Source organism: Erinaceus europaeus, chromosome 2, assembly GCF_950295315.1.
Source record: "Erinaceus europaeus chromosome 2, mEriEur2.1, whole genome shotgun sequence".
Classification (NCBI taxonomy): Eukaryota; Metazoa; Chordata; class Mammalia; order Eulipotyphla; family Erinaceidae; genus Erinaceus; species Erinaceus europaeus.
The window spans coordinates 36,046,415-36,074,182 of record NC_080163.1 but is presented as its reverse complement, the minus strand read 5'-3'; the positions used below and the strand labels follow the sequence as shown (position 1 = coordinate 36,074,182).

The window sequence follows — 27,768 nt, the reverse complement described above, 5'->3', positions numbered from 1 at the left end:
ATGGGTAGCCCCCTATTTTCCTAACACTGAGAGCATTGGAAGGAGTTTGAGTGGAGAGCAGTTCTATATTGCCTTAGCATGCAATCTGCTGCTGTTTTTGTATGATTTATGAGCTAAGACTAGTGCTCACATTTTTAAATGATAGAAAAGAATCAAAAAGATATTTTATGGTATATGAAACTATAATTTCATTGTAAGTAAAGTTTTATTTGATGATAGTATATCCTTTTATTATCTGTGACTGCTTTGGCTGCTATAAGAGAGTTGAGTAGCTTACAAAACCTCAAGTGCTTATTTACTATGTTAACTTTTAGAAAGCATGTTTGTTTCTGCCCTAGCAGATAAATGGGCTTTGATGGATTCTTGTCTTAAAGTTTTGCTTGTGCAATATATGTGTATATATAGAAATAAACTTGTGCATATATAGGTATATACTTACATATGCAAGCATACATGTACATGCATCTACTGGATATACAATTGGTGTATTCTGGTTGTTGGCCTAGTTTATGTAGGCATTCAGATTTTACTAGACCCTGAATATAGGGTCACACTTCAGGTTACATTGTAACATGGTTGCTTGACTGCAGCCTTGAGAATGGGGTGAAGAATTTCCAGAAAAGCGAAGGGTTCCTTAAGGCTTGAAGCGATGGGGAAGACCCTTTAAGTGTTCATCATTTATAAGTGAACACTCTGCCATTCAGCTTCCTCAGCTCTAAGCCCAGGTTTTTGTCTTGCCTTGGAGAAATACACTGGTATAAATTGCTCCCCCCACCCCCCACAAACCTGCCAGTTGTCCTTCACGCTTCTGTTTTGCTCCTCGTATTTGGCTGGACCCAATATTCTACTCCCTTAAGCAGGTTTAAACCAAATACATTTCTCTACATCATCTGTACCCCTACTAATACTGCCTTATTCACCTGGATTATGGCAGTAGCCTTACTTGGTTCCTTATAGCCAGTCTAATCTTTTTTACCAGAATAATTTTTCCCTCTAAACTGCAAATCTGATTTTGTCATTTCTCTTCTTGGACATTAATGAATTTTCTGTAGCTTCTGAAGGACTGCTTTAGAAACAGATACTCCCTAGAGAATCTGTGTTACCTGTGCCAAGTTTTAATGCTAATGATGATTTTACAGTAGCTCAGACAGGAAAGAAAATGAGTAAATTTGGATTCATGTCATGTTATGGCAGGCCAAATCCAAAATACCCCGAAAATGGTATCTTGTTTTTACTGTGAAGTGTGTTTGGTAGACCTCATCTTTGTAATTAATCAACATGAAACAGTTTGCAGTATGAGTATTTTGTTATAATATGCATTTATTGTAGATCAGTTTTTCTTTTTTCCCCTTTTTTTCTATTTTATTTGATAGGGCATAGAAATTGAGAAGGCAGGAGAAGATGGAGAGAAAGAAAGATAGATACCTACAGACCTGCATCATTGTGAAGCTTCTTCCAGCTGGTGGGGAGTGGAGCTCCCAACTGGGGTCCTTGCACATAGTAAAATGTGTGCTCAGCCCAGTGTGCCACTGCTCAGCCCCCTGTAGATTGATTTCAATAAGGTCCGTACGGCAAATGAACAAGATAGATGGCAAGCGTTAACAAGTGTGAAGTGTGGCTTTTTTTTTTTTTTTGCCTCTAGGGGTTATCACTGGGACATCGTGCCAGCACTACAAATCCACTGCTCCTGTGGCCATTTTTTTCTGTTTCCTTAGATAGGACAGAGAGAAATTGAGGGGGGAGGGGAAGATAGGGGGAGAGAAAGACACCTGCAAACCTCCTTCGCTGCTAATGAAGCAACCTTCTTGTAGTTGGGGACTTGGGCCCTTGAACCGGGATCCTTGCACAGGTCCTTGTGCTTCGTACTATGTGTGCTTAACCCAGTGCACCACCACCCGTATGACCCGGTGCACACCCCACAAGTGTGACCTCTTTAAAATGAACATTTAAAAACCTAACCGGCTTAGTAGATTGAATTTCCTTAAACTAGCAAGCAAGCATTTGAAATCACTAAATCCATTTAGTATACTCTTTTTTTTTTTCTGGGCTTCACTGCTCCAGGCTGATTCCTCCCCCCTCCCCCCCATAGAGAGAGTCAGTGGGAGAGAAGACTATAACATGGACATTTACTCCATTGTGTAGGATCATGTGCATGACAAAGCAGTTGTACTATTCAAGGTGAGTTATCTTGGAATTTATAACCACTTTTATATAGGTATATTTAAGTCAGGTTACAGAAATTGTTTTTTTAATTTTGATTTTAATTAATTAATTAATTAATTTTTGCCTCCAGGGTTATTATTGGAGCTCAGTGCCTGCACCATGAATCTACTGCTCCTGGAGGCCATTTCCCCCCTTTTGTTGCCCTTGTTGTTGTAGTCTTGTGCTTATTATTATTGTTGTTGATGTCGCTCATTGTTGGATAGGACAGAGAGAAATGGAGAGAGGAGGGGAAGACAAAAGGGGAGAGAAAGATACCTGCAGACTTACTTTGCCACCTATGAAGTGACTCCCCTACAGGTGGGGAGCTGGGGGCTCGAACCAGGATCCTTACACCTGTCCTTGTGCTTTGCGCCACGTGTGTTTAACCCAGTGCACTACCACCCGACCCCCAGAAATTGTTTTTGTGTGGAACCAGACCTGAACCTGCATATTAGATTCTACAAAGCTATCTAACCTGTTGCATTGATGTTATTTTCAAATTTGCTTTGTATTTAATTTTTACAGCTATATACAAGTGTAATAAGTTCTTATTTAATTTTATTAACATAATATTTTAAAAACCCATCAGTCAAGATCTGGAAGATTTATTTTTTTTGAAAGTGTATTCAGTCTTTCAGTTTTGAGAAACTCACAGGGCTAGTCCCATCCTATATAAATCCCCAGTCTCATCTCTTTTTTGCATCCGCTGCCCCAACCTATGCTTCCATCTACCTGATCCACCTCTGTTCCCTGAGTATACCTTACTCTCTTGTCATGTTGTACACATTATGTTTTATGTTTAAACTTTTTTTCTTTCTTCTTCCATCACATTTTCTTGCATCCTTCTTCCTACCTATCACCTTTCATGATCACTGCAGTCAAATCTTGAAGAGGGGAGGTATAATTATGCTTATTACGTTATCTCCTTAGCTTTGGTGCAGTGCAGAATATATTCACTCTGGAAGTAGTACCTTAACACTGCTCAACTTTGGCTTGTGGTGGTACTGGAAATTGAACCTGGGACCTTGAGCCTCAGTGTGAAAGTCTTTTGCATGACCACTATGCTGTCTACCTCACTCAGAACTATAGAGTTAATGTTGTATCATGTGTATGTCTGTATTGTATACTGAAGAGACAGATTTTAAAATCATAGTCGTGAGATCTTAAAGAATTGCTTAAAAATTCTTTTTAGAGATATTAGAAGTAGAACTTAGAACATAATCTGAAAGTAGGCTTACTTTATTATTCACCAATGGATCTTTCAAATTAAATATGTTTTACATAATAATTAACTCATTTAAACATATAAGTCTATATTTCAGTGACTAAAGAACAGTATCCCATAACCTTTGAAAAACAATATTCTTGTTTATATTTTAGTGGAATATTACTAACAGAACTTAGGATAATCAGGATAGGAATTGATTTAATGTCACAAGCCTTGAACAAGGGCTTCATTTTGGCATATATAATGCCAGGTATTGAACTCAGGACCTCATGCTTGTAAATCTGTTACTGTGTCCTCTGTATAACTTCTTACTTTGTTTAAAGGATTCTGAGGAACTAACTGCATTCAGGAAGTCCCTAGATATTTTATTATCACTTCTGTTCCACATATGCAAATGAAGTTGAAACTAGTAAGAATTCCTTTTTAGAGTAAACTTTAAGAAGCTTTTGTGTGTACTACTTTTTAACTTTTAATTTGCTATATGCCTTTTAAAGTAGTATAATAAAATTACTTTCATTGTGTCATTTGTACCTATTTTTCTTTTGGCTGGACTCAAATACTACAAATACTCAAGTCCTGCTTCTCTTGTAGTGCTCCTTTAAGCAAATTGTTCCTCCCCCCCAACTGATATAGACCAATACATTCAATATTTATACACCTTCTCAGTTTGCCAAGTATGATTCTGAAATTTTATAGTCTAGGCTGAGCATTTGATAATTTCTGGGAGAAAAAGAAATTGATTGTTGATTGTCTTTGTGCCTGTTTGTCTTTTCTTTTCTCTCCTTTTCTTCTATGATAAACTTTTAGAGAAGGTGCTTTAGGGGTCAGGCAGTAGCACACTTGGTTGAGTGCACACATTACCATCAGCTAAGACCTGGGTTTGAGCTCCCATTTCCCACCTGCAGGGGAAAGACTTTACAAGGGTTAAGCAGGTCTGCGGGTGTCTTGTCTTTCTCTGTGTCCCCCCTTCTTCCCTCCTTCCTCAATTTTTCTCTGTCCTATCAAATAACATAGAAAGGAAAAAAATTGTACCCCTCTTATCCTATGTTTTTGTCGGTGTTTCCTTTTTATAAATAAAATAAAAATAATAATAATAAAAAAGAAAAAAAAGGAAAAAAATGCTGCTGGGAGCAGTGGATTAATACTGCCAATACTGAGCCCTAGTGACAACCCTGGTGGCAAAAAAAAAAAAGTTGCTTTTAAAAACTATTTAGTATCAATAGTAGCACATTAATTGGATTGATAATACATTAAATGCAGAAAAAAAGAAGAAGAAAAGCTTCTGCTCTTACTAGTATTGTCAAATACAATCAGAACTGTTAGGGAATGCACCATGGGAGGTAGCATGGAGTCTAGACTTCAAAGACTGAGGTCCTGAGTTTGATCTCCAGCCAAAGTGATGACTGTGGTTATTCATTTCTCTCTTTCTCTCATGCTATTATTATTTCTTTCTTAAATAAAAGTGTTAGGGAGAAATGGGAGACTGGATAGAAAAAGATGAATGAAATCATGTTCTGAGGCTGTAACACTACAGTTGTGACTTTTATAAAATTTGTCAAGATTTGAGCTGTTGTTTGCTATTTTGTTAAGCACTTGGAGGAGAAAGAGAAAAGTCAAATAATCTCTGTAGTTATTGCTCTCCAAAGACATACAATAAGGAAGTAAGTAGGGAAGGAAAATTAAAGAACTGTTATAAATTATTCTAGCGCAAGCTAAGTGTTAAGTGCTAACTAGGATACAAAGAAGTGCTTTGAGGGGACTGGGCTGTAGCGCAGTGGGTTAAGCACACATGGCTCAAAGTGCAAGGACCAACATAAGGATCCTGGTTCAAGCCCCCTGTTTCCCACCTACAGGGGGGGTCTCTGCACAGGCAGTGAAGCAGGTCTACAGGTGTCTGTCTTTCTCTTCCCCTCTCTATCTTCCCCATCTCTCTTGATTTCTTTCTGTTCTATCCAACAACAATGACAACGATAGCAACAACAATAAACAAAAAGTGCAACAAAAGGGAAAAAAAAAATAGCTGCCTCCAGGAGCAGGCACTGCCCAGTAGTAACCCTGGAGGCAAAAAAAAAAAAGTACTTTAGAAAGTGATTTTAGTGATGGGAATCTTGAAGGATTTCTTGGAGGAAAGGGCACATGTGTTAAACTTTGAAATAGCTGTACTTAGAAAAGAGGAGAGGGACATTTTGTGCTTTATATCACATTAGGGAAATGCAAATTAAAAGCATAGTCAGCACACTGGTAAGGATAGCATATCAAAAAGGTTGGAAACAAAAGTGTTGGTGATAAAATATGGATAAAATGGAACTCTGTTACACAGTTGTTGATGGTAATGTAAGCTGATCCAGCCCTTATGGAAAACACTATAAAGATTTCTTTTGAAAATGAAGATGGAAATAACTTGTGATGCTGCATTTATCTGAAGAACACAGAAATACTAGTTTGGAAAGGCTATATACATCCTTATAGTCATAGCAGCACTGTTCACAACCAAGTATTGGAATCAGCCTAAACATTCGTTGACAGATGATTGGGTAAAGAAACTGTTCTATGTACTCAGTGGAAATGCTCTTCTGCCTTTAGGAAAGATGACATTGTGTTTTCTCAGTCAAAATGGTTGGAACTGCAGGTTATTATACTAAGTGAAATAAGCCAAGAAGTAAAAGACAACTGCTGGGTGGTTTCACTTGTATGTGGAATAAAATAATTAAGACAAGTAGCCTACAGAGAGAACTCATTGTGTAGAATGCCTGCATTGTCACTGCGGTGCTATGGCTGTAGTGCTGTAGTGCTTGCCCCTTTCTGTCTGCCTGTCTGCTCTGTCTCTGTGTCTGAATGAAAAAGAGCGACCTAGAGCCTAAAAACAGCATGATGAGACTTTGCTTCTACAAAAAGGGGGGGGGGGGGATCTGTCAACATGACTGATCTAGGAGGGCACAACTTTCTCATGCCAATGACCCATATTTAATAACGTATATTAACATATAATTCAGTAATATATTCTCACTTCAGCACCACATGTGCACACTATGGCACTGGGCGAATGCTTCAGTTTGTGGTGTCTTTCCCTGTGTCTCCAATGACGTTAGCTCAAAGCAAAGGCCTAGAAGGGATAAAAATAAACAAACTTGCAAAAAAACCCCACTCACTTATTTTATTTTTTAATTGCATAGGACAGAGAAATTCAGAGGGGAGGGGATGACAGAGATGGAAAGCAAACCTGTTTCACCACTGGTGAAATGTCCCCCTACAGGTGAGGAGCAGGGGCTTGAACCTGGGTCCTTGTACATTTAACCGGGTGCACCACTGCCCAGCCCCCACTTCCACCCCCAAACTCACTTAGACTCCGAAAACTGTCGTAAATATTAGAAGGAACCAGGAGCAGTAGTGAAGGCAGAAGAATCAGGTTAAGTTCATATATTACCATGTACAAGGACCTAAGTTCAATCCCCCAGCCCCTATAGAGGGGATGGCGCTTCACGAGCAGTGGCGCATGCTGCAGGTATCTGACATCTCTCCCTCTCTATCCCCCTTCTCTCTCAACTTCTCTCTGCCCAATCAAATAAAATAAATCTGGGAGTGGGACAGTAGCACACCTGGCTAAGTGCTCACATTACCATCATTAGGACCTGGGTTCAAGCCCCCAGTCTCCACTTGCAGGGGGAAAGCTTCATGAGTGATGAAGCAGTGCTGTATCTCTCCCTCTCAGTCCTCTTTCCCTCTAACTTTCTCTCTGTCCTATCAAAGTTTAAAAAAAAGAATAAAACACTAAAATAAAATAAAATTTAAAAATAAGATAAATATCTTTTTTAGAATGTTATAATTTTATAAACCAATAAAAATAATATAGTTTGCCTGGAGATATCAAAGTAGGTGGGGACAAGAAGCAAGAAACCAAAAGGAAGCATAAGGAAACATTAAAAATTTTTCTCTGTTAGTCTTGACAGTGGTTATTTCATGGTTTCATACACCAAATCTTATCAGATCTACTTAAAATTTTATTTATTTATTTAAAGAACCAGAACCAGAACTTCATTCTAGTATTTGTTGTGCTGGGGATAGAACACAGTATTTCACCATGATAATCTCTTTTAGATTCATTTGTTAATGATAGAGAGAAAAAAAAGAAAACCAGGTCCTCACTCTGGCCCATGGGTGCCAGATGCCAGGATCAAAAGCAGGACCTCCTGTTTTTAGTTCAGGACTTTGAACTGCTGCACCATCTCCTAGTTCAATCAAGATACACACACACACACACACACACACACACACACACACAGAGAGAGAGAGAGAGAAAGAAAGAGAGAATGAAAGAAAACACAGGACCAAGGCTTTCATTAGTATTGTGGGAACTGGGCTTGAACCTTGGTTTTGCACATAGCAAGGCAGCACACTATCCAAGTGAGCAATTTCACCAGCCCTTAGACTATACTTAAAAAAAAGAAAGATTTAAGGAGGGCTGGGGGAAGATAGCATAGTGGTTATGCAAAAAGACATTCATGCCTGAAGCTCCAAAGGCCCCAGATTCCATCCCTACTACTACCACCACAAGCCAGAGTTGAGCATTGCTCAGGTAAAAGGGAAGGGGGGGAATGTATATTTTAAAGCACTGTTCAATTTTGGCATACGATAGTGCCAAGGGTTGAACCTTTGATCTCTAGGACTTCAGACCTTTAAATTAGTGATCTAACAGGCTAAGCTATCTCCCTGGCTCTCAAACTGTATAGTTGGAATAGGTCAGTTTAGTGACTATCGAAATAACTCTACTGATATACAGTATCAGACTTGCATGCCTGGGTTCTCAGAAAAGTCATGATACATTTTTGCAACACATGGTGTTAATTCATTTTTGGAAGTACTAGATTCATTCACGTCATTGTTGTTGCTGTGTTATTTGACAATTAACAGTTCTAGCTTCATTCTAAAAAAAAAAAAAAAAAGATGAGTGATTTGGTTGAGTTTTGGAGGCTTTATAACAAAATGAAGGTAGAAGGCCAAACTGCATTTTTGCCATATTTTACTGTTTTACTTCCATAAAGGGAATACATGTCAGACTTATGAAGAGTTGTGTGAAGTTACAGTAACAGTGCTCTACAAGAATGTCAGTGCCAATGACAAAATTCTGTGCAGGTGATTTTGATTTCAACATTGCTCCCCAGTCAGGGTGGCCCACTGAGATTGATGATGACAAAATAAAGGCAATGATCGATTGACACCCACATCACATGACATGAGAGATTCCAGAAACATTGGACATCCATATTTGGGTTCCTCATGAACTCAAAGAAGTTCATTTGGTAGTGTGTATAAACATCTGCAATATGCTAATTAAATGTGAGGAAAATGATCCTTTTTTTGCAGCAACTGATAACAGATGATAAGTCATTTGTATACAACAATGTGGTATGCAAATGGCTTTGGCCCTGATACAGTGATTTACTTCAAACAACAATGGATGTAGATACTCATCAGAGGAATGTTAAAGGTGTCATATTTTTTGAGCTCCTACCAAGGAACCAAATAGTCAATTCAAATGTGTACTGTCATAATTGGACAGTTTGAACCAATCTATCATCCAGAAATGTCAGAGCTTGCTAATCATAAATGAGATGCGTTCTGTCATGACAAGAGGCCACACACGTTTGATCATCCATCAAAAATTATTCAAGCTTGTAGACAGACAACCTCACTAATGTGTCCTGGACCCTTACCTCCCCAGAACCCTATTCCACTGGATGCGAGTATGGATCGATCTGCCAATACGCATGCTCAGTGGAGAAGTAATAACAGAAGCCAGAATTTCCACCTTCTGCAACCCAAAAAGAATTTTGATCCATACTCCCAGAGGGGGAGAAATGTTAGAAGAAGACCACTAGAGGGCTCTGAAAACCAATTCCATCAAGACAGAGAGAGAGAGAAAGAGAGAGAGGAGAGGAGAGGAGAGGAGAGGAGAGGAGAGGAGAGGAGAGAGAGAAGAGGGGGAAAAAGAAAGACATTCGGAAGTAGTAATAGATGTAGGTGTGACTTCGAAAGGAAGAGAAAGGCAAGACCATAGAAAAATGGGCAAAAATATAGATAGACAGGCAGGCAGACAGACAGACAATCACATAAGTAATAGTCAACCCTTACTGGGAGAACCATTGCAGTTTCCAGTGGAGGGAATGGGGACTCAGAACTCTGGCGGTGGGGATAGTGTAGAATTGTACCCCTGCTATCTTGTAATTTTGTCAACCAACATTAAATCACTTGAGTATAGAACTGAAATCTGGGGAGTTGGGCGGTAGCACAGAGGGTTAAGTGCACATGGCTTGAAGCACAAGGACCGGTGTAAGGATCCCAGTTCGAGCTCCCGGCTCCCCACCTGTAGTGGAGTTGCTTCACAGGAGGTGAAACAGGTCTGTAGGTGTCTACCTTTCTCTCCCCCTCTCTGTCTTCCCCTCCTCTCTCCATTTCTCTTTGTCCTATCCAACAACGACAACAACAGTAGCAACAACAATAATAACTACAACAGCAATAAAAAACAAGGGCAACAAAAGGGAAAATAAATAAATTAAAAAAAGATTTCTAAAAAAAAAAAAGAACTGAAATCTGATTATAGATTATTTTCAGATACAAATCCTGAATGTTTTATAAAATGTAGGTGAGAAATGAACTGTGGACAGCTTTGAATCTTAAACTAAGAATTTTCAACTTAAAAAAAACAATGTTCAACTTAAATTTTCCATAGAACTTGGAGTTATTGATGATTTTTCATTCTTTTTACCTCATTTGTTGTAGTCATTTCCTCCTCCTCCTTTTTATCATCTCTGAGACTTCACCACTCTAGCTTTTTTAGATAGAATCAGAGAAAGAGAGAGAGAGAAAAAGGGGGATGGGGCAGTAGCACACCAGGCTTAGTGCATATAATATAGAAATGCAAGAACCCATGCAAGGATTCAGGTTTGAGTTCCTAGCTCCCCACCTGCAAGGGGGTTGCTCCACTAGCAGTGAAGTAGGTCTGCAGGTGTATTTCTCGCCCCCTCTCTATCTTGCCCTCCTATCTCAATTTCTCTCTGTCCTATTCAATAAAAATGGAAAAAAAATGACCTCTAGGAGCAGTGGGTTAGTACTGCAGGCACTGAGCCCCAGCAATAACCCTGGAGGCAGAGAGAGAGAGAGAGAGAGAGAGAGGAGAGAGAGAGAGGGGAGAGAGATATCATAGCAGTTAAAGCTTCTTTCAATATGGTGGAAGCTGGAACCAGGGTTTTGAACATAACAAATAGGATACTATCCAAGTGAGCTATTTTGACAGCCCTATGATGACTTTTTTTAAAGGAATAAAAATATCTTTATTAGGGACCTGGGTAAAGCTCATGTCTTACCATGTGTGATACCCTGGACTTGATCCACAGCACTAAGTGCATAGTAGATATCTCCAAGGGAATACTAGGGATGGTAGAGCTGTGCTTTGGTCTTTTTTTCCCCCTCAAAATATAGAATAAAAGCTGACTCAGGAGGCAATCTGGAGTTTCTCATATTCATGACATCCTGTGTTCACTTTGTCGTATGCTTTACATTGGTTTGTCCTAGCCCTCCCCCCGCCAAGAGAATTGGATCAGTCCTGTTAATTTCGCGGGCCTACTTGGCCCCGCCCCAAGGAACCCCGAGAGAGGGTTCCTGAGTCCGAGAGTTCCTGAGTGCGAGAGTTCGAGAGTGTCAGAGTTCCGGAGTTCCTGAGTTTGAGAGTTTCAGGTTTTCAGAGTAAGAGAGAGTGGCAGAGAGACAGAGTTCCTGGGTTCTTGAGTTCCAGAGTAAAAGAAAGAGTGCTTGCGCCGCCGCAAAGAGAGCAGAGTTCTGTTTGGTGATTAGTTTGTGTTAGTTTATGAATCGTTGTTCCTGAATAAAGAAATACAGCTTCCCTGCCCAGCCGTTGTCTCTGTTACCCGCCTGTGAAGCTATCCCAGCCGGCAAGAGCCGTACGGAATTTTAACAACAAATGGCGCCCACGTGGACCTGACCTGCGCATCTCTCAGATAAGTAAAGACAATTTGGCTACCTATGCACTATGGCCTTCTCTTCTGCTTGTGAAGAGATCTCCAAAGGCCTCTGCTCTTTCTTCACGAGACTGTTTTGCTGTTTCTGGAACATTTATCTCTGGACCACTCTGTGGTTTCCACTCGCTCGGGCAAACTCAGAACAGCCAGCGGGAAGAGCCAGCGGGCGGGAGGCGAGGCGCGGAGCTGCCGTTTCCACCTGGTTAAACAGCCAGCCAGCCGGCTGCGCCCAGACAACCCCACGCACTGCGCCCGCAGCCCCGCAGCCCGCAGGAGGCCGACGCCAGCACACAAGAGCCCCTGGAGCCCGAGGCCAACACACCAGAGCCTGAGGCCAACACGCAAGAGCCCGAGACCAGCCCACAGGAGCCGGCTCTCCACCACGTGGCGCAGGGCACTGGATGCGTGATCCCTCCACGCTGCTCGGCCATTGCGAACAGGGCAGCAGACATGGCAGGGCCATGGGGCAGGGCCGCGGCGGCCTATCATGGCCGCCACCCCTGGGCACCTAGGCTCATGCCTTCTACAAAGATGGCCTGCCTGCCCTCTTTCTATAAATTCTGGAACCATCCCAGGCCTCCCGGAACCCCGGGCTCCCTGCCGAAACTGGGCACACGAGATCTCCAGCCGCCGGTCCGGTCTGAAGGCAGACAAGCTGGAGTACGCAGAGACTTGTGCAGAGATCGCAACCTGCAATTCCTAAAAGTGGAGCTGCTCGGGAATGGAGCTGCGCGGGAAGCCACCTCCGGAGGGTGGACCCCCCCCCCCCCAACCACTAAGACAGTACAGATTTAAATTCGTGTTTAAAATGACATGTCTTCGTAACAAAGGTTTCTCTCTTTGTGTATTAATGACCATGTTTATGTGTATGTTTAAAGTTTGGTAAACAGTAGCTTTAAGGCTAAATTCTTACTAGTCAAAGTTAAATGAAAAAGGTTTTCAATGTAATTCTCATAAAGATAAAATTAACTTACATTTAAAGTCTAAGGTAAAAATTAGTTAACAATCAATATATTTTAACTAAGTTAGTCTAAACAAAAGGTTAAATAGACTTGTTGATATGTAAAACACTACCTTCTCTATTAGAAATGGTAGATCGCACAATGGCTATGCTAATTATTCTCATGCCTGAGGTTTCCTCTCCGGCCCACACCTAGGGTGTGTCTCCATCTTGAATGGGTGTAACAAAAGGTTAAAAGACGTTGTTGATATGTAAAAGTATCAAATTCCTTCTCTATTAGAAACGTAGATATGCTAATAACAAGTTTTGTTTCATAGTAAGTAAGTTGCAGCCAGCTGCCTGTGGGACTCTAGGCTGTTCCCCACCCCCATGCAAATGCCCGTCTAAGAAAGTACGCCCCCCAGAGGCAAGAAATGTTTTTTTTTTAAGCTGATAAAGTTTAGTTTGTGCCAGTTTCTTTTTTAAAAAAAATGCCTGTAGGATATAGGTTTCTGTTCACCCCACACCCTTGATACTATAGTCATTTAGTTAAAAAGAAAAGGGGGAATTGTCGTATGCTTTACATTGGTTTGTCCTAGCCCTCCCCCCGCCAAGAGAATTGGATCAGTCCTGTTAATTTCACGGGCCTACTTGGCCCCGCCCCAAGGAACCCCGAGAGAGGGTTCCTGAGTCCGAGAGTTCCTGAGTGCGAGAGTTCGAGAGTGTCAGAGTTCCGGAGTTCCTGAGTTCGAGAGTTTCAGGTTTTCAGAGTAAGAGAGAGTGGCAGAGAGACAGAGTTCCTTGGTTCTTGAGTTCCAGAGTAAGAGAGAGAGTGCTTGTGCCGCTGCAAAGAGAGCAGAGTTCTGTTTGGTGATTAGTTTGTGTTAGTTTATGAATCGTTGTTCCTGAATAAAGAAATACAGCTTCCCTGCCCAGCCGTTGTCTCCGCGTCTCTGTTACCCGCCTGTGAAGCTATCCCAGCCGGCAAGAGCGTACGGAATTTTAACAACATCACTTCCCACATCACTTAACAGAAAGTTGTAACGGGCTGAGAAAATAACCATGGATAGTACACTGAACTTGGCTGCATACGACTGCAGAGGTCCCAAGTTCAATCCCCAGCACCATTATGAACCAGAGTTGAGTAGTCCTCTAATCAGTCTCTCCCTCTCTCTCTCTCCCTCTTTCTCTCCCTCCCTCCCCTCCCCCCTCTCTTTTTGTATCTTTCGTTAAAATAAACAAAATATTTTTTTAAAAAAGAAAATGTACACCCAATTCCCTCCATTAAAAAAAGAAGAATGGCTGTTAGAACTTGTGGAAGTTTTTCTGCAGTTATTGAGCTGATCATATGATTGACATATGATTTTTTTTTTGGCTTTGCATATGTGTGATCTCACCTCTCCCAGATCAACTTTTTCATCCAAGTAGGCAAGGAGAAAGAGGGAGAAGAACCACTGCACAGCAGCTCCCCCTGAGCCATTGCACTCCCATGTATACCAGGTTTGGAACCCGAGCCTCACTGATGGCAAGGCATGTGCCCTATACAGTGAGCTTTCTTTCCAGCCCAGCATAGAATTTTTGAATGTTAAATCAACCTTGTGAGATAAGTCTCACTTGGTTGTGATTTGTATCTTTTATTATTATTATTATTATTATTTATAGAGGCAGAGTATTAAAGAGACCACACACCAAAACTTCCTTTCATCCTGTGGGGGACAGCTTGAATCTGGGTCTCACACATTGGCAAAGCAGCACACTATCCAAGTGAGCTATTTGGCCAACCCTATAATCCTTTGTATATATTACTGGATTTAGTTTATTCTTTATTGACTGAGAACTTTTTAGTATTTGTTTATGTTACAAAGATTTTATTAATCTATAGTCTCTTTTTCTTATAGTGTCTTTGTCTGGTTTTGATATCAGGGTAATATTGCCCTTGTAGAATGAATTGAGAAGTATTTTTGCCTTTTATTTTGAGGAATTTGTGAGGGATTCATGTTACTTCTTCATGAACTATTTGTTAGAATTCACCTTTAAGTCATTCAGTCCTGGGCTTTTAATTTTTGGATTTATTTCTGAAGCCTTTTTACAATGATTTGTCACATTCTGTTTATTACTCTTGATATTTCTGCTTTTAAGATTTATATTTCAGCATTAGTTCTATAAATTCCTCTATAAATGCCATTTTATTTGGTGAAACTGCTAGTTGCTGATGGATGAGACACAATAACCATAACATTTGCAGAGTCCACCTACCTAAGTCAGCCCTTTCCTTCCTTTAGTACTCTTACATCATGTTATCCAGCTCAGCCAGTGGTGCAGTGTCTACAGCACTGGACTCTCAAGCATACCATCCCTAGTTTTGTCCTTGGCACCACATATACCAGAGTGATACTCTGGTTCTCTCAAATAAATAAACCAGTAGTTGTCCATAGGATTCTAATGATATCTAGACTGTAGACATATAGTAGTAGCACACTCATTACTATGCATAAGGACCCAGGTTCAAGTCCCGGTACCTTCCTGCTACCAGGAAAAAGCTTCACAGGTAGTGCAATAGTGCTGCAGATGTCTTTCTCTCCTCCCTCTCTTCTATGTTTCTCTCACCCTCAGTCAAATAAAAAGTGAAATAAGGGGCCGGGTAGTGGTACACTGAGTTAAGCACACATATCACAATATGCATGGACCTGGGTTTGAGCCCCCAGACCCCACCTGTAGGGGGGTGCTTCACAAGTGGTGAAGCTGGTCTGCAGGTATGTCTATCTTTCTCCCTATCTCCCCTCCCATTTCAATTTCTCTCTTTCCTATCAAGTATAATAGGAAAAGTGGGGAAAAATGGCTGCTGGGAACAGTGGATTCATAGTGTTGATACTGAGCCCCAGTGATAACCCTGGTGGTAAAAAAAAAAAAAAAAAGCGGAGGAGGAGAGGATAAATAATAGTACAGGAGTAGATGAGAATTGAAGTTTAGATAAAGTAATCTTCAGCCTCTTTTTGTTGTGGTGGTGGTGCTGAATGGACATTTAGAATTTGATATTAACATTTTTGAAGAGTTTAGGCCAATTTCATAGAATGTTTCTCAATCCGTTTTTATTTGTTTACTTGTAATTAGGTTAAGGTTCAATTTTTTTAGTGGAAAAAATTATGCAGGTTGTTTCTTGTTATCCCACACATAGGTGAGATCATCCAGCATTTGTTCTTCTGAATTATTTCATTAGCATGCCTCCCTTTTCTTCGACCCTTGTAGCAGATTGCAAGATTTCATTTTTTTCTCTTAGCTAAGTAAACAGACCATTGTATATATGTGTATCACAATTTATTAATCCATTTGTTTGTTGTTGGGCACCTGGATTGACTCCATATTTTAGTTATTATATAAATAATGCTGCAGTGAACATAAATGTGTATATACATTTGGTTAGATGTTTCTGGACATCTAAGAGTAGAATTGCTAGATCCAAATAGACTTACTTAAATTTCATATTAATTTAAAAATACTTATTTATGGGAGAAAAGAAGAACAAAAGCATCACTCTGACACATGCGATGACAGGGATTGAATTTAGGGCCTTCTGCATGAGAGTATGACATTTTTTCCACTGTGCTACCTCCAGGCTGTTCACACTAATTTTTTAAATATTTATTTATTTATTTCCTTTTGTTGCTCTTGTTGTTTTATTGTTGTCGTTATTATTGTTGTTATTGATGTTGTTGTTGGATAGGACAAAAAGAAATGGAGAGAGGAGGGGAAGACAGAGAAGGGGAGAGAAAGATAGACACCTGAAGACCTGCTTCACCGCTTGTGAAGTGGCCACCCTGCAGGTGGGGATCCAGGGGCTCGAACCAGGATCCTTAAGTGGGTTGTTGCACTTTGCACCACATGCTCTTAACCCGCTGTGCTATCGCCCGACTCCCCACACTAATTTTAGTAGAGTTTAGATGACTAGAATTTCTGCCTTGTGGGCAAACTTTGTTTCTGGCAAAGATACTTGATATTCAAAAATGTGGGGGTGGGAGAGAACTGATAAATCAAATGTAAAAATAATATCAGAAGAAACTAAGAACTCTAGCTGGGATATTCGTTGTAAGCAGTCATTCAGTCTTGGCTTTAGTAAAAGAAGAAATACTCAGTGTCACAACTTTCATTGTTTAAGATGAAAAAGCAACATTTTTGTTACTGAATTGTAGTAGGAATTTTATTGTGGGGATCATGTTTTTGCACTAAAGGTACAAAAGTTGCATGATTTGGGAGTTGGGCGGTAGCACAGTGAGTTAAGCGCACATGGCGCAAAGCGCAAGGACCCGCATAAGGATCCCGGTTTGAGCCCCCGGCTCCCCACCTGCAGGGGAGTCGCTTCACAAGTGGTGAAGCAGGTCTGCAGGTGTCTGTCTTTCTCTCCCCCTCTCTGTCTTCCCCTCCTCTCTCCATTTCTCTCTGTCCTATCCAACAACGATGACAACACCACCAGTAATAACTACAACAATAAAAAACAACAAGGGCAACAAAAGGAAAAATAAATAAATATAATTTTTTAAAAAGTTGCATGATTAAAAAATATTTTCTGGATAGAGACAGAAATTGAGAGAAAAGGGAGAGATAGGGAGAGAGAAAAAGAGACACCTGCAGCACTGCTTCACCACTCGTGAAGCTTCCCTCCCTTTAGATGGGGCTGGGGACTGAATCCAGATCCTCTCAACCAGGTGAGCCACATGACTAGCATCCCTCTAGGCACTCTGAAATACAAATAACATTGTAATTTGTAGCCTTATAACTCTGAAACTGGATTGTCAGTGAGATAGAACTGCTGGAGAAGCAGTGCTCTTTGGTTTTGTTCTTTGAATAATTTAATATAAGTATTTCAAGGACTTTAATAAGTTCAGATACTATTTGTGGTTCTGTATGGTGTGAAGTACTAGGGATACCACCGAAGGTACATAGTTCCTGTACTTCAAAATATTAATATATCTATTGTCTAAGCTTACTAAGAGACTTGTACATATAAGAAACAACATGACTACCCATTAGGAGTACTTAGGCTATTTTTTAAAAATACTAAATTGCTTTATTGTGTGATACTAAATGTGCAAAGCAGGAAGTTTGATCTTTGCATGTTTATTTGCAGTGCTCTAACCACTTATAGTAGTCCTACAAAGAAAAATAGTTTGATTTTCCATTTTAGTATACAATTATAGTTTCTCCCAGTCTTGATTGAATAGTTTTCTTAATAAATTTTATTTATGAGTCATAAGGCTAGAAACATCCCATAATTATAGTCTATTTTTTTCCATATTGTCCTCCTACAGGACTATTTTTATTGTTGTTGTTCTTTACAGCCAAGGCAGTTGGTTTAATACAGGTCCAGAGAAATGCGTTCCATAGTCCCTGGAAATCCCTTGCCCTAGGGCTTGGATACCCTTGTCAGTATGATCTATTTTAACCATAATCTCTGCTGCTACAGATAGGCTATTTTTCTTGATTTGTTCTTAGTGAAAACATAATACATTGTCATGATTATAGAAATGAAGACCTCATTTTCCTCCCACCCCCAAATCCTTTTTATTTTTCAAAACAATTTCAATTACTACTACTAACCTGAGTTAATCTTAGATTCTATTGCTGAAAGCCTCAGTTTTGCCACTTACTGAAATATTAATGTATTTAGAGCAGAAATGTCGTTTTTTAGGGAATCTAGAGCAACAGCAAAGCTGAGGTCAAACTGCCATAAGGATGGACACCAAGGAAGCTGTGTTTGGGACAAAAAGAAATCAAGATAAGGTAGATGCAAAGTAGAGAAAAGCACTGGACCCTCGGGGGAGGGGTGGTAGGTGGGTGTGGGTTGTAAGTGACTAATGTCGAAGAATAGTTAGATTTCTGAAGAGGAAGTCATGAAAGGTTTATAGGAAATACTAAGAATTTGGGTTTATTAACTTCTACCCTCCCTCTCAATTGCCTAAGTTTTAGCAGAATTTTTAGCTAACCAGAGTACTTTAAAAATTGATTTTTTTAAAATAATTTATTTCTTTATTGGGGAATTAATGTTTTACATTCAACAGTAAATACAATAGTTTGTACATGCATAACATTCCCCAGATTCCCATTTAACAATACAACCCCCACTATGTCATTCATCATCTTTCATGGACCTGTATTCTCCCTACCCACCCACCCCAGAGTCTTTTACTTTGGTGTAATACTCCAATTTCAAAATTGATACCATTAAGTGTTTCAGTGGGGTGGATTCTAATATTTTGGGCTGGTGTTTCCTGTCTGGATAGTTGAAAATGTTGTATTAGTGGATAAAGCCATCACCAAAACACAACTTCAGCTCTAGTGCCGATTAATATGTGGCAGTCAAAAGGGAATCTCAAGCATTAAACTGACAAAATCAATAGAGAAAAGTTAATGATCATTTTCTTTCTGTGATGTAAATATTATGTTTCTCTTCATAGCAACATGAACCGTGAAGACCGGAATGTGCTGCGTATGAAAGAAAGGGAAAGGCGGAATCAGGAAATTCAGCAGGGTGAAGACGCCTTCCCTCCTAACTCCCCTCTTTTTGCTGAGCCATACAAAGTTGTAAGTTGTTCATTGAATACCCTTTTCACTAAGAGTGTGACATTGTACTTAAACTTGAATTTTTAATATAGAAAATAATTATTATGCATATCATTTAATATTTTTTCCTTATCTCTTAAGTAGACTGTAGCTTATGTTTGTGTGGGGGCTGGGGGTAAAATATTCATTAAAAAATGTTCATGGGGGCCAGGCGGTGGAGCACCTGGCTAAGCCCTCACATTACAGGGCATAAGGACCCAGGTTCAAGGCCCTGGTCCCCACCTGAAGGGGGAAAACTTCATGAGGGATGAAGCAGGTCTGCAGATGTCTCTCTGTCTCTATCCCCCTCCCTTCTCAATTTCTCTGTCTCTAATAAATAAATAATAAAAAGAAAATTACATGCACACAGAGAAGTACAGTAATCAGTGTTATAGTTGGAATAAGTTCTACAACATGAACAATCTTGTAATTAGTATCTTGCAGTTAGTAAAACAGCAGATAATGCATATTGATACAAAAAAAATTTATTTAACTCAGGGCTCAGAAAGGTAAATTCATGCCCAGGACTAGTAGTAGAGCCAACATACAGAGATGGATCTTTGAGCTAATAATTCAGATCACTCTTTTAAAAAGTAAAGAATAGCAACGAGGGATGTGAGAGGTGGAGGATAACATTAAGGACCTTGTAATGCTTTATTTCATTATTTAAAAAATACTTTTACTTTTATTTATTTTTAAAATTATTTTATCATTATCTTTATTGAATAGAGACAGAGAAATTGAGAGGAGGGAGAGGAGATAGAGAGGGAGAGAAAGAGAGACACTTGTACCCTGCTTCACCACTCATGAAGCTTTCCCCCTGCAAGTGGGGACCAGGGGCTTGAACCTGGATCCTTGTGCTCTGTAATGTGAGCGCTCAACCAGGTTCACCACCATCCATTCCCTGCTTTAGTACTTTATACTATTTATTTATTTTACCTTTTTTTGTTGTTACCCTTGTTGTTTTTATCATTGTTGTAGTTATTATTGTTGTTATTAATGTTGTTGTTGCCAGATAGAACAGAAAGAAATGGAGAAAGAAGGGGAAGACAAGGATGGGGAGAGAAAGACGCCTGCAGACCTGCTTCACTGTTTGTAAAGCAACCCTCCTGCAGGTGGGGAGCTGGGGGCTCAAACTGTAATCCTTATGTAGGTCCTCGAGTTTTGCACCATGTGTGCTTAACCCGCTGTGCTACAGCCCGACCCCCACTTTATACTATTTGTATACCATTGTTTTTAAATTTTATTTAGGATTTAAAAACACTGAATGGTACCTTTTCTGATGATTAATGTTACAGTTGTGACCACAGATAACTTTTGATTCTATTTGAATTATTCTTATATTTTAAAGACATATGCTGGGTATAATAGCTGTAATGTTATGTGTATAGCAGTAATGACCATTGTTGGCTTATAGTATGGATTGATGGTATTAGACTTTCTTCTGATGAAATACTAAATGACAAAACACACTAGATTTATATTTTGATTTTTACTATTTGTGGAAACCATTTAAGAGATCTATGAAAGTCACTCATTCAGGGATTTTAAGGATTTTCCAATTCAAAGGTATTTATACCGATATCAATTATACGAGCATAGCACAAAATTTAGTATTTGGGTTTCAGGGTTAAAGGGACTGGAAAAATTGTGGAAATTTGTTCCAAAATTGTCAAATCATGGTACCTTAATTCTATAATTACATTTTAATGAGTTTGATTTAATTTCTGGCCTTGCTATTATTTATAAGTTGTTAAAATGTTTTTTTTTTTCCTGTTTAGGTTTTATTTTATTGGGGAAAGGTGGTAGTTTAAAATATAATCATTAGCATATAGATGTTGTACAACCTCTCACCTCCCCTTGATTGGTGTGTAGTAGACACAACAGAACCCCAATGTCTCTTCAACCTGTCCCTTTCTCTCCTTCACCAGAGTCCTTAGCTTTGATCCAATATGCCACACCGAGTCCAAGTTTCACCTTATGTCCTCCCTTTGTTTCCCCCCTTTATTTCTTATTAATAATAGGGTACAAGATTGTAAGATTACAATGTATAGCTCCATACCACACCCAACACCAGAGTCCCCACACTCCTACCTCCCAGAGATTACCACTAGAGTTCTCTCAAGTCTTAGGAATAGCTTGCTTGCTTCTGTGTTTTTGTTTTTTGAGTTCATGTGTCTCTGATCTCTAGATTTCTCATATGAATGAAATCATCTGGTAGTTATCTTTTATTTCTTTACTTATTTTACTAAGCATAATCAACTCCAGTTCCACCATTTTATCCAGGAGGATACAGTATCACCTTTTTTGATTGCAGAGTAATATTCCATGGAATATGTTTCCCATAACTTTTTAGCCAGTCGTTTGTTGATGGGCATTTAAGCTGCTGCTTTGGCTATTGTGAATAATGCCGCTGTGAACATAGAGGTGCATATGTCCCTTGTAATTAGTGTTTGAGTCTCCAGTGGATAAATGCCTAAGAATGGTATTGCTGGGTCATAAGATAATTCCATTTTTATTTGGTTAAGGACTCTCCATACAGTCTTCCAAAGGCGCTGTGCCAGTTTGCATTCCCACCATTTTCCACCACAACCTAGCCCCCAACCTGTCATTCCCTGATTTGTTGATGTAAGCCATTCTCTCAGGTGTGAGATAGTGAGTGTCTCAGTATAATTTTCATTTGCATTTCTTTAATGATAACTGAAGTGGAACATTTCTTCTTGTGTCTGTGGACCATGTTTATCTCTTCTTTAGACAACTGTTTAGTTCTTTGGCTCACTTTTTTTATGGATTATTTTTACTTTGTAGATCTGTACCAATTCTGAATAGATGTTTAATGTCAGTCATTTATCAGATGTGATACGCAAATATCTTTTCCCATTTACTGGGTTGCCTTCTTGTGTAGTTTGTGTTCAACTGTTACAATATTTATGTATATATTCCCTTTTTTGTTGCCCTTGTTTTATTGGTGTAGTTATTATTGTTGTTGTTATTGATGTCATTGTCATTGGATAGGACAGAGAGAAATGGAGAGAGGAGGGGAAGACAGAGAGGGCGACAGAAAGATAGACACCTGCAGACCTGCTTCACCACCTGTGAAACGACTCCCACTGCAGGTGGGGAGCTACGGGCTTGAACTGGGATCCTTATGCCAGTCCTTCCTTGTGCTTTGTGCCACCTGCGCTTAACCCACTGCGCTACTGCCTGACTCCCCAATAGTTAAAATTTTTTATTTATTTTAAAAAGGAGACATTAACAAAACCATAGGACAAGAGGGGTACAACTCCACACAGTTCCCACCACCAGATCTCCGTAACCTATCCCCTCCCCTGATAGCTTTCCTATTCTTTATCCCTCTGGGAGTATGGACCCAAGGTCATTGTGGGATGCAGAAGGTGGAAGGTCTGGCTTCTGTAACTGCTTCTCTGTTGAACATGGGCGTTGACTGGTCAATCCATACTCCCAACCTGCGTCTCTCTTTCCCTAGTAGGGTGGGGCTCTGGGGTAGTGGAGCTCCAGGACACATTGGTGAGGTCGTCTGTTCAGGGAAGTCTGGTTGGCATCATGCAGGCATCTAGAACCTGGTGGCTGAAAAGAGAGTTAACATACAAAGCCAAACAAACTGTTGAACAATTATGGACCTAAAGGCTGGAATAGTGCAGATGAAGTGTTGGGGGGCACTCACTGCAGACTATTGTGTACTTTTGCTTTCAGGTATATATTTTGCCCTAGTTTATGGATACGTGTGAACATATACTCTGTCTCATGGGACTGGTCTATATCTAGGTTTTGGGACTTTGTTAGGAAGTGAACCTCCTGGAATGGAATTAGAGAATACTATGAAATAGGGACTGACTTTCAAATATCTGAAGTAATTATTGACTCATGACAACTTCAAGATAAAGAGTAATGATTCAGTGGAGTCAGGCAGTGGCACACCTGGTTTAGTGCACACATTACAATGCACAAGGATTGAGGTTCAAGCCCCTGATCCCCACCTGCAGGGGGAAAACTTCACAAGTGGTGAAGCTGGGCTGTAGGTGTCTCTTTACCTCTATTCCTTTCTACCTCTTCATCCTCTCTTAATTTCTCTCTGTGTCTATCCAAAAATAAATAAGTAAATAAATAAATAAAATACAATTTTAAAAGAGTCATGATTCAAGAGGGCTGGAGAGATAGCATAATGGTTATGCAAAAAAAAAAAGAGTAATTCAGTTCTGATCTCTTTTTCAAATGTAGTCAGTAAAGCTTTCATTTTTTAAAATTATTTTTGTATATTTATTTATTTATTTATTTTCCTTTTTGTTGCTCTTGGTTTTTTTGTTGTTGTAGTTTTTATTGTCGTTGTTGTTGGATAAGACTGAGATAAATGGAGAGAGGAGGGGAAGACAGAGAGGGGGAGAGAAAAGTAGACACCTGCAGACCTGCTTCACCGCCTGTGAAGCGACTCCTCTGCAGGTGGGGAGCCGAGGGCTCAAACCGGGATCCTTATGCTGGTCCTTATGCTTCACACCACATGCGCTTAACCTGCTGTGCTGCTGCCTGACTCCCACTAAATAATTCTTTCTCTCATGTATTTTGAGTGAGTCCTAAAGCTTGTAGACTCCTTGGACCTTCTTATTATCCAAGAATAAGAAGTGAAACTTGTGTTGTATATTGTTAATCTCAAGAGTTGAAGAATTTATTAATCACAATTCATAGCGAGGATTTTAAAGCATTACCATTGGATTTTTTTTCAATATTAATTTTTTTGTGACTTTTGTTAACTTGATAAGTTACAGTAACAGAAGGGATTTTTTTAAGGATTGAAACTTACAAGATGTTTTCTAGGGAAGGGGTATTTAGTATAATGGTTATACAAAGAGACTCTCATGCCTGAGGCTCCAAAGTCCCAGGTTCATTCCCCAGACTACCATAATCCAGAGCTGAGCAATGCTCTGGATATATATATATAGAATTTGGACCAAGTAGTGGCTCATTCATCTTACCTCACATTGGGCCCTGAGCTCAAACCCCTCGTCTACATCTGCAAGGAGGATGCTTCATGAGTGTTGGAACACTGCTGTAGGTGTCGCTCCTCTCTCTCTTTCTTCCACTCTATCTCTCTGTCAAGAAAAAAAAAAAAGATGCTCTGGGAGCAATGGAATCATTGTACAAGCACTTAACCCTATCAGTGTTGGCAAGATTATATACACACAGCACAAATACACACACACACACACACACACACACACACACACACACACACACGTGCGCGCGGACTTTTTGCTGCCAGTGTTTTCCCTAGAGCTTTGTACCTGCAGAATTCTATTACTTCTGGAGCATTTTTTAAAGACAGGGTGAGTGGTAGGGAGGACGAGGGGGAAGAGAGAGAAAAAGAGAAGGAAAGACTACACAGCACTGCTCTACCGCTCTTAAGAGTTTTCCCTTTGTGTGGTGCTTCCATGTGGTGGGGGTGGGGGTCTCAGAACTGGGTCCTTGCACATAGTAAAGTGTGCACACTTCCAGGTGAACTGGCATATACAATGAATTTAGGGCCTCATGCATGCGAGGCTAGCACTCTAGGCACTTTACAATCTCCTAGAATGGATTTATTTATTTTTTAAAAAGATTTTATTTACTTATTAATGAGAAAGATGAGGAGAGAGAGAGAAAGAACGATCGATCCCCCTTGTACATGTGCTTCTGAAGATTGAACCCAGGACCTCATGCTTGAGAGTACCTCATACTTTATCCACTGCCTATCTCCTGGACCACTGTGTTTTATATATATATATATATATATATATATATATATATATTTTTTTTTTTTTTTTTTAAGCAGAGCACTGCTCAGTTCTGGCTTATGGTGGTGCAGGGGGTTGAAACTGGGACTTTGGAACCTCAGGCATGAGAGTCTGTTTGCTTAATCATTATGCTATCTACCCCTGCTTTTGTTTGTTTTTTAAGTTAGTTGAGTTTAACTTGCTTCATTAAGTTTCTGTTTTAACTTCTAAAGATAGCACTGAATTATAAGAAATAAATTTTTTTATAGATTGTCAAAAATACTGAGTATTGGCTAATCTGTTGAACTGCAATTTACTGGTTACTTTTTTTTGTATTCCAAAATAATTTTTTCTACTATTCTGTTAACTTTACAAATAGAATTTGAATTTTTTTTCCCTCATAAGAATCTCTTGTAGAGCCAGAGAAACAACATAGTGATTATGCAGAAAGACTTTAGTACCTGAGACACTATAGGTGCCAGGTTCAATTCCAGCACTATTGTAAGCCAGATCTGATCAAAGTGCTGGTAAAAATAAACAAAAGAATCCATTGTATATGTTTCTCGGTACCCTTTCAAGTGTGTTTTTTATTCTTAGTACTTTCTTTTCCTATAACTATTACATAATTGGAGTTCATTTTGAGATATTAACCATAAGATGAATTCTCCCTCTTTGAAAACCTCTTGTCTTGAACTATGATTATCTTTGGGAGATCTGAGGGTGGGGGATATAGAACTTTGGTTCTAGGTGTGGTGTGGAACTATACATTGTAGCCTTATAATCCTCTAACAAACTATTAATAACAAAAATTATATTTTTAAAAAAGAAAACCACTTATTTCTGTAATTTGGAAAGTCAGTTAAGCACTTTTATTTCTAATTCTGATAATTGTATACATTTATTTTGCTTTTTTTTTATAGACTAGTAAAGAAGATAAGCTATCCAGTCGCATTCAGAGTATGCTTGGAAACTACGATGAAATGAAGGATTTCATAGGAGACAGATCTATACCAAAGCTCGTTGCAATCCCCAAACCAACAGTACCACCAACAGTAGATGAAAAATCAAACCCAAATTTCTTTGACCAGAGACATGGAAGTTCTCATCAGAATAGTAAATGGACTCCAGTAGGGCCTGCACCCAGCACTTCTCAGTCTCAGAAACGATCCTCGGGTTTACAGAGTGGACATAGTAGCCAGAGAGCCAGTACAGGTGGCAGTGGTGGCACCAGTAGTGGTCAGAGGCATGACCGTGACTCATATAGCAGTAGTGGGAGCAGTAGCCGGAAAAAAGGTCAACATGGATCAGAACACTCCAAATCACGCTCTTCTAGTCCTGGAAAACCACAGGCTGTCCAGTCATTAAGTTCCAGTCATTCCAGGTCTCATGGGAATGATCATCATAGCAAGGAACATCAGCGTTCCAAATCACCTCGGGACCCTGATGCAAACTGGGACTCTCCTTCCCGTGTACCTTTTTCAAGTGGGCAGCACTCAAGTCAGTCTTTCCCCCCTTCATTGATGTCAAAGTCCAGTTCAATGTTACAGAAACCCACTGCCTATGTGAGGCCCATGGATGGGCAGGAGTCCATGGAACCAAAGCTGTCCTCTGAGCACTACAGCAGCCAATCCCATGGAAGCAGCATGACTGAACTGAAGCCCAGCAGCAAAGCACATCTCACCAAGCTGAAAATCCCTTCCCAAACACTGGAGGTAAATAACACTTTTAGGAATTTTTACATTGTGACTATACAAAGCAATTTAGCATGAACTTACATTAAACTTAAAGTTTACCTTAATAGAAAAGAAGGTAAAAGTTTGAGAATTTTAATTGACTGTTACATAGTTCCTTAAAGCTATGAGTTCTGGTATAAGTGACATAACCCCCATTTTTTTTTGTTTATTTCTTTGTTTTGCTACCAGAGTTATCTTGTCATTTCTAGTAGACTCTTCTTTTTTTTTTTTTTTTTTTTTTTAAGATAGAGGATAATGGGGCTAGGTGGCACAAACACCTGGGTACAAGCTCCAGTCTGGGGGAAGTTTTTCAAGCAGTGAATCAGTGCTGCAGGCGTCTCTCTGTCTCCATAGTACTTGTCAACTTCTCCCTCTCTCTAACCAATACACAAATAATTAATACATTTATTTTTAAAAGATAGGAGGGTGTGAGATTGGAGGAAAGAGGAGAGATACCACAGCACTGATTCATAACTTATGAAATTTCCATATACAGGTGTTTCCATATGGTGGCCAGGATTCGAGCCTGGGTCGAATGTATGACAAATTGTGTGTTCTGTATTAAGTGAGCCATCTCCCAGCAAACCCCCCATTGATTTTTTTTATTGTAGCTATTATTGTTGTGGATGTCATCGTTGTTGGATAGGACAGAGAGAAATGGAGAGAGGAAGGCAAGACAGAATGGGGGAAAGACAGACACCTGCAGACCTGCTTCATTGCCTGTAAGCGACTCCCCTGCAGGTGGGGAGCCAGGGGCTCAAACCAGGATCTTTACGCCTGTCCTTGAGCTTTGCACCACCTGCGCTTAACCTGCTGTGCTACCACCAGACTGCCACTACATTGCTTCTTGAGTTGACCATTAGACTCTTGGGGAGAGGTTCATTTACCATGTTGGGGGCCCATTGATTTTTTATATATTGAAAATAACAAGTCAGTTATAGAGGAAGATCATTTACCAGACCAGTAAGATTTTTTGATTTATGGACAGAGAGAGAGGGGGAAAGGGAGAGGGGGAGAGAATGAATGTATGCGTGTGTTTCCACTAGGGTTATTAATGTTAGGGCTCAGTGCCTGCATGACCCCTGTTGGCCTTTTTCCCCGCCACCCCCCTTTCTACCTTCCCTCTCTTTTCCCCTCTCTCCCTTCCTTCCTTCCCCCTTCTTATGATAGAGACAGAAATTGAGAGGGAATGAAGATAGAGAGGAAGCAGAGAGAGACCTACAGCACTACTGCACTAGTTGTGAAACTTCCTTTCTGTAGGTGTGGACCATGG

General features: G+C 39.9%; 1 protein-coding gene across 5 annotated transcripts in view; it reads left to right on the top strand.

The window, feature by feature from the left end:
- AFF4 (ALF transcription elongation factor 4) overlaps window positions 1–27,768 on the top strand; it is a 102,623-nt gene that overhangs the window by 14,059 nt on the left and 60,796 nt on the right. For 3 of the 5 annotated variants that reach the window (XM_060178022.1, XM_060178017.1, XM_007519917.3), the window contains exons 2-3: window positions 18,853–18,979; window positions 25,683–26,474. In XM_060178022.1, coding sequence (XP_060034005.1) covers window positions 18,853–18,979; window positions 25,683–26,474 — 919 coding nt within the window. Of the gene's footprint in view, window positions 1–18,086; window positions 18,179–18,852; window positions 18,980–25,682; window positions 26,475–27,768 lie in introns of all 5 variants that reach the window. The other 2 variants (XM_016186792.2, XM_060178042.1) reach the window with 1 other exon arrangement.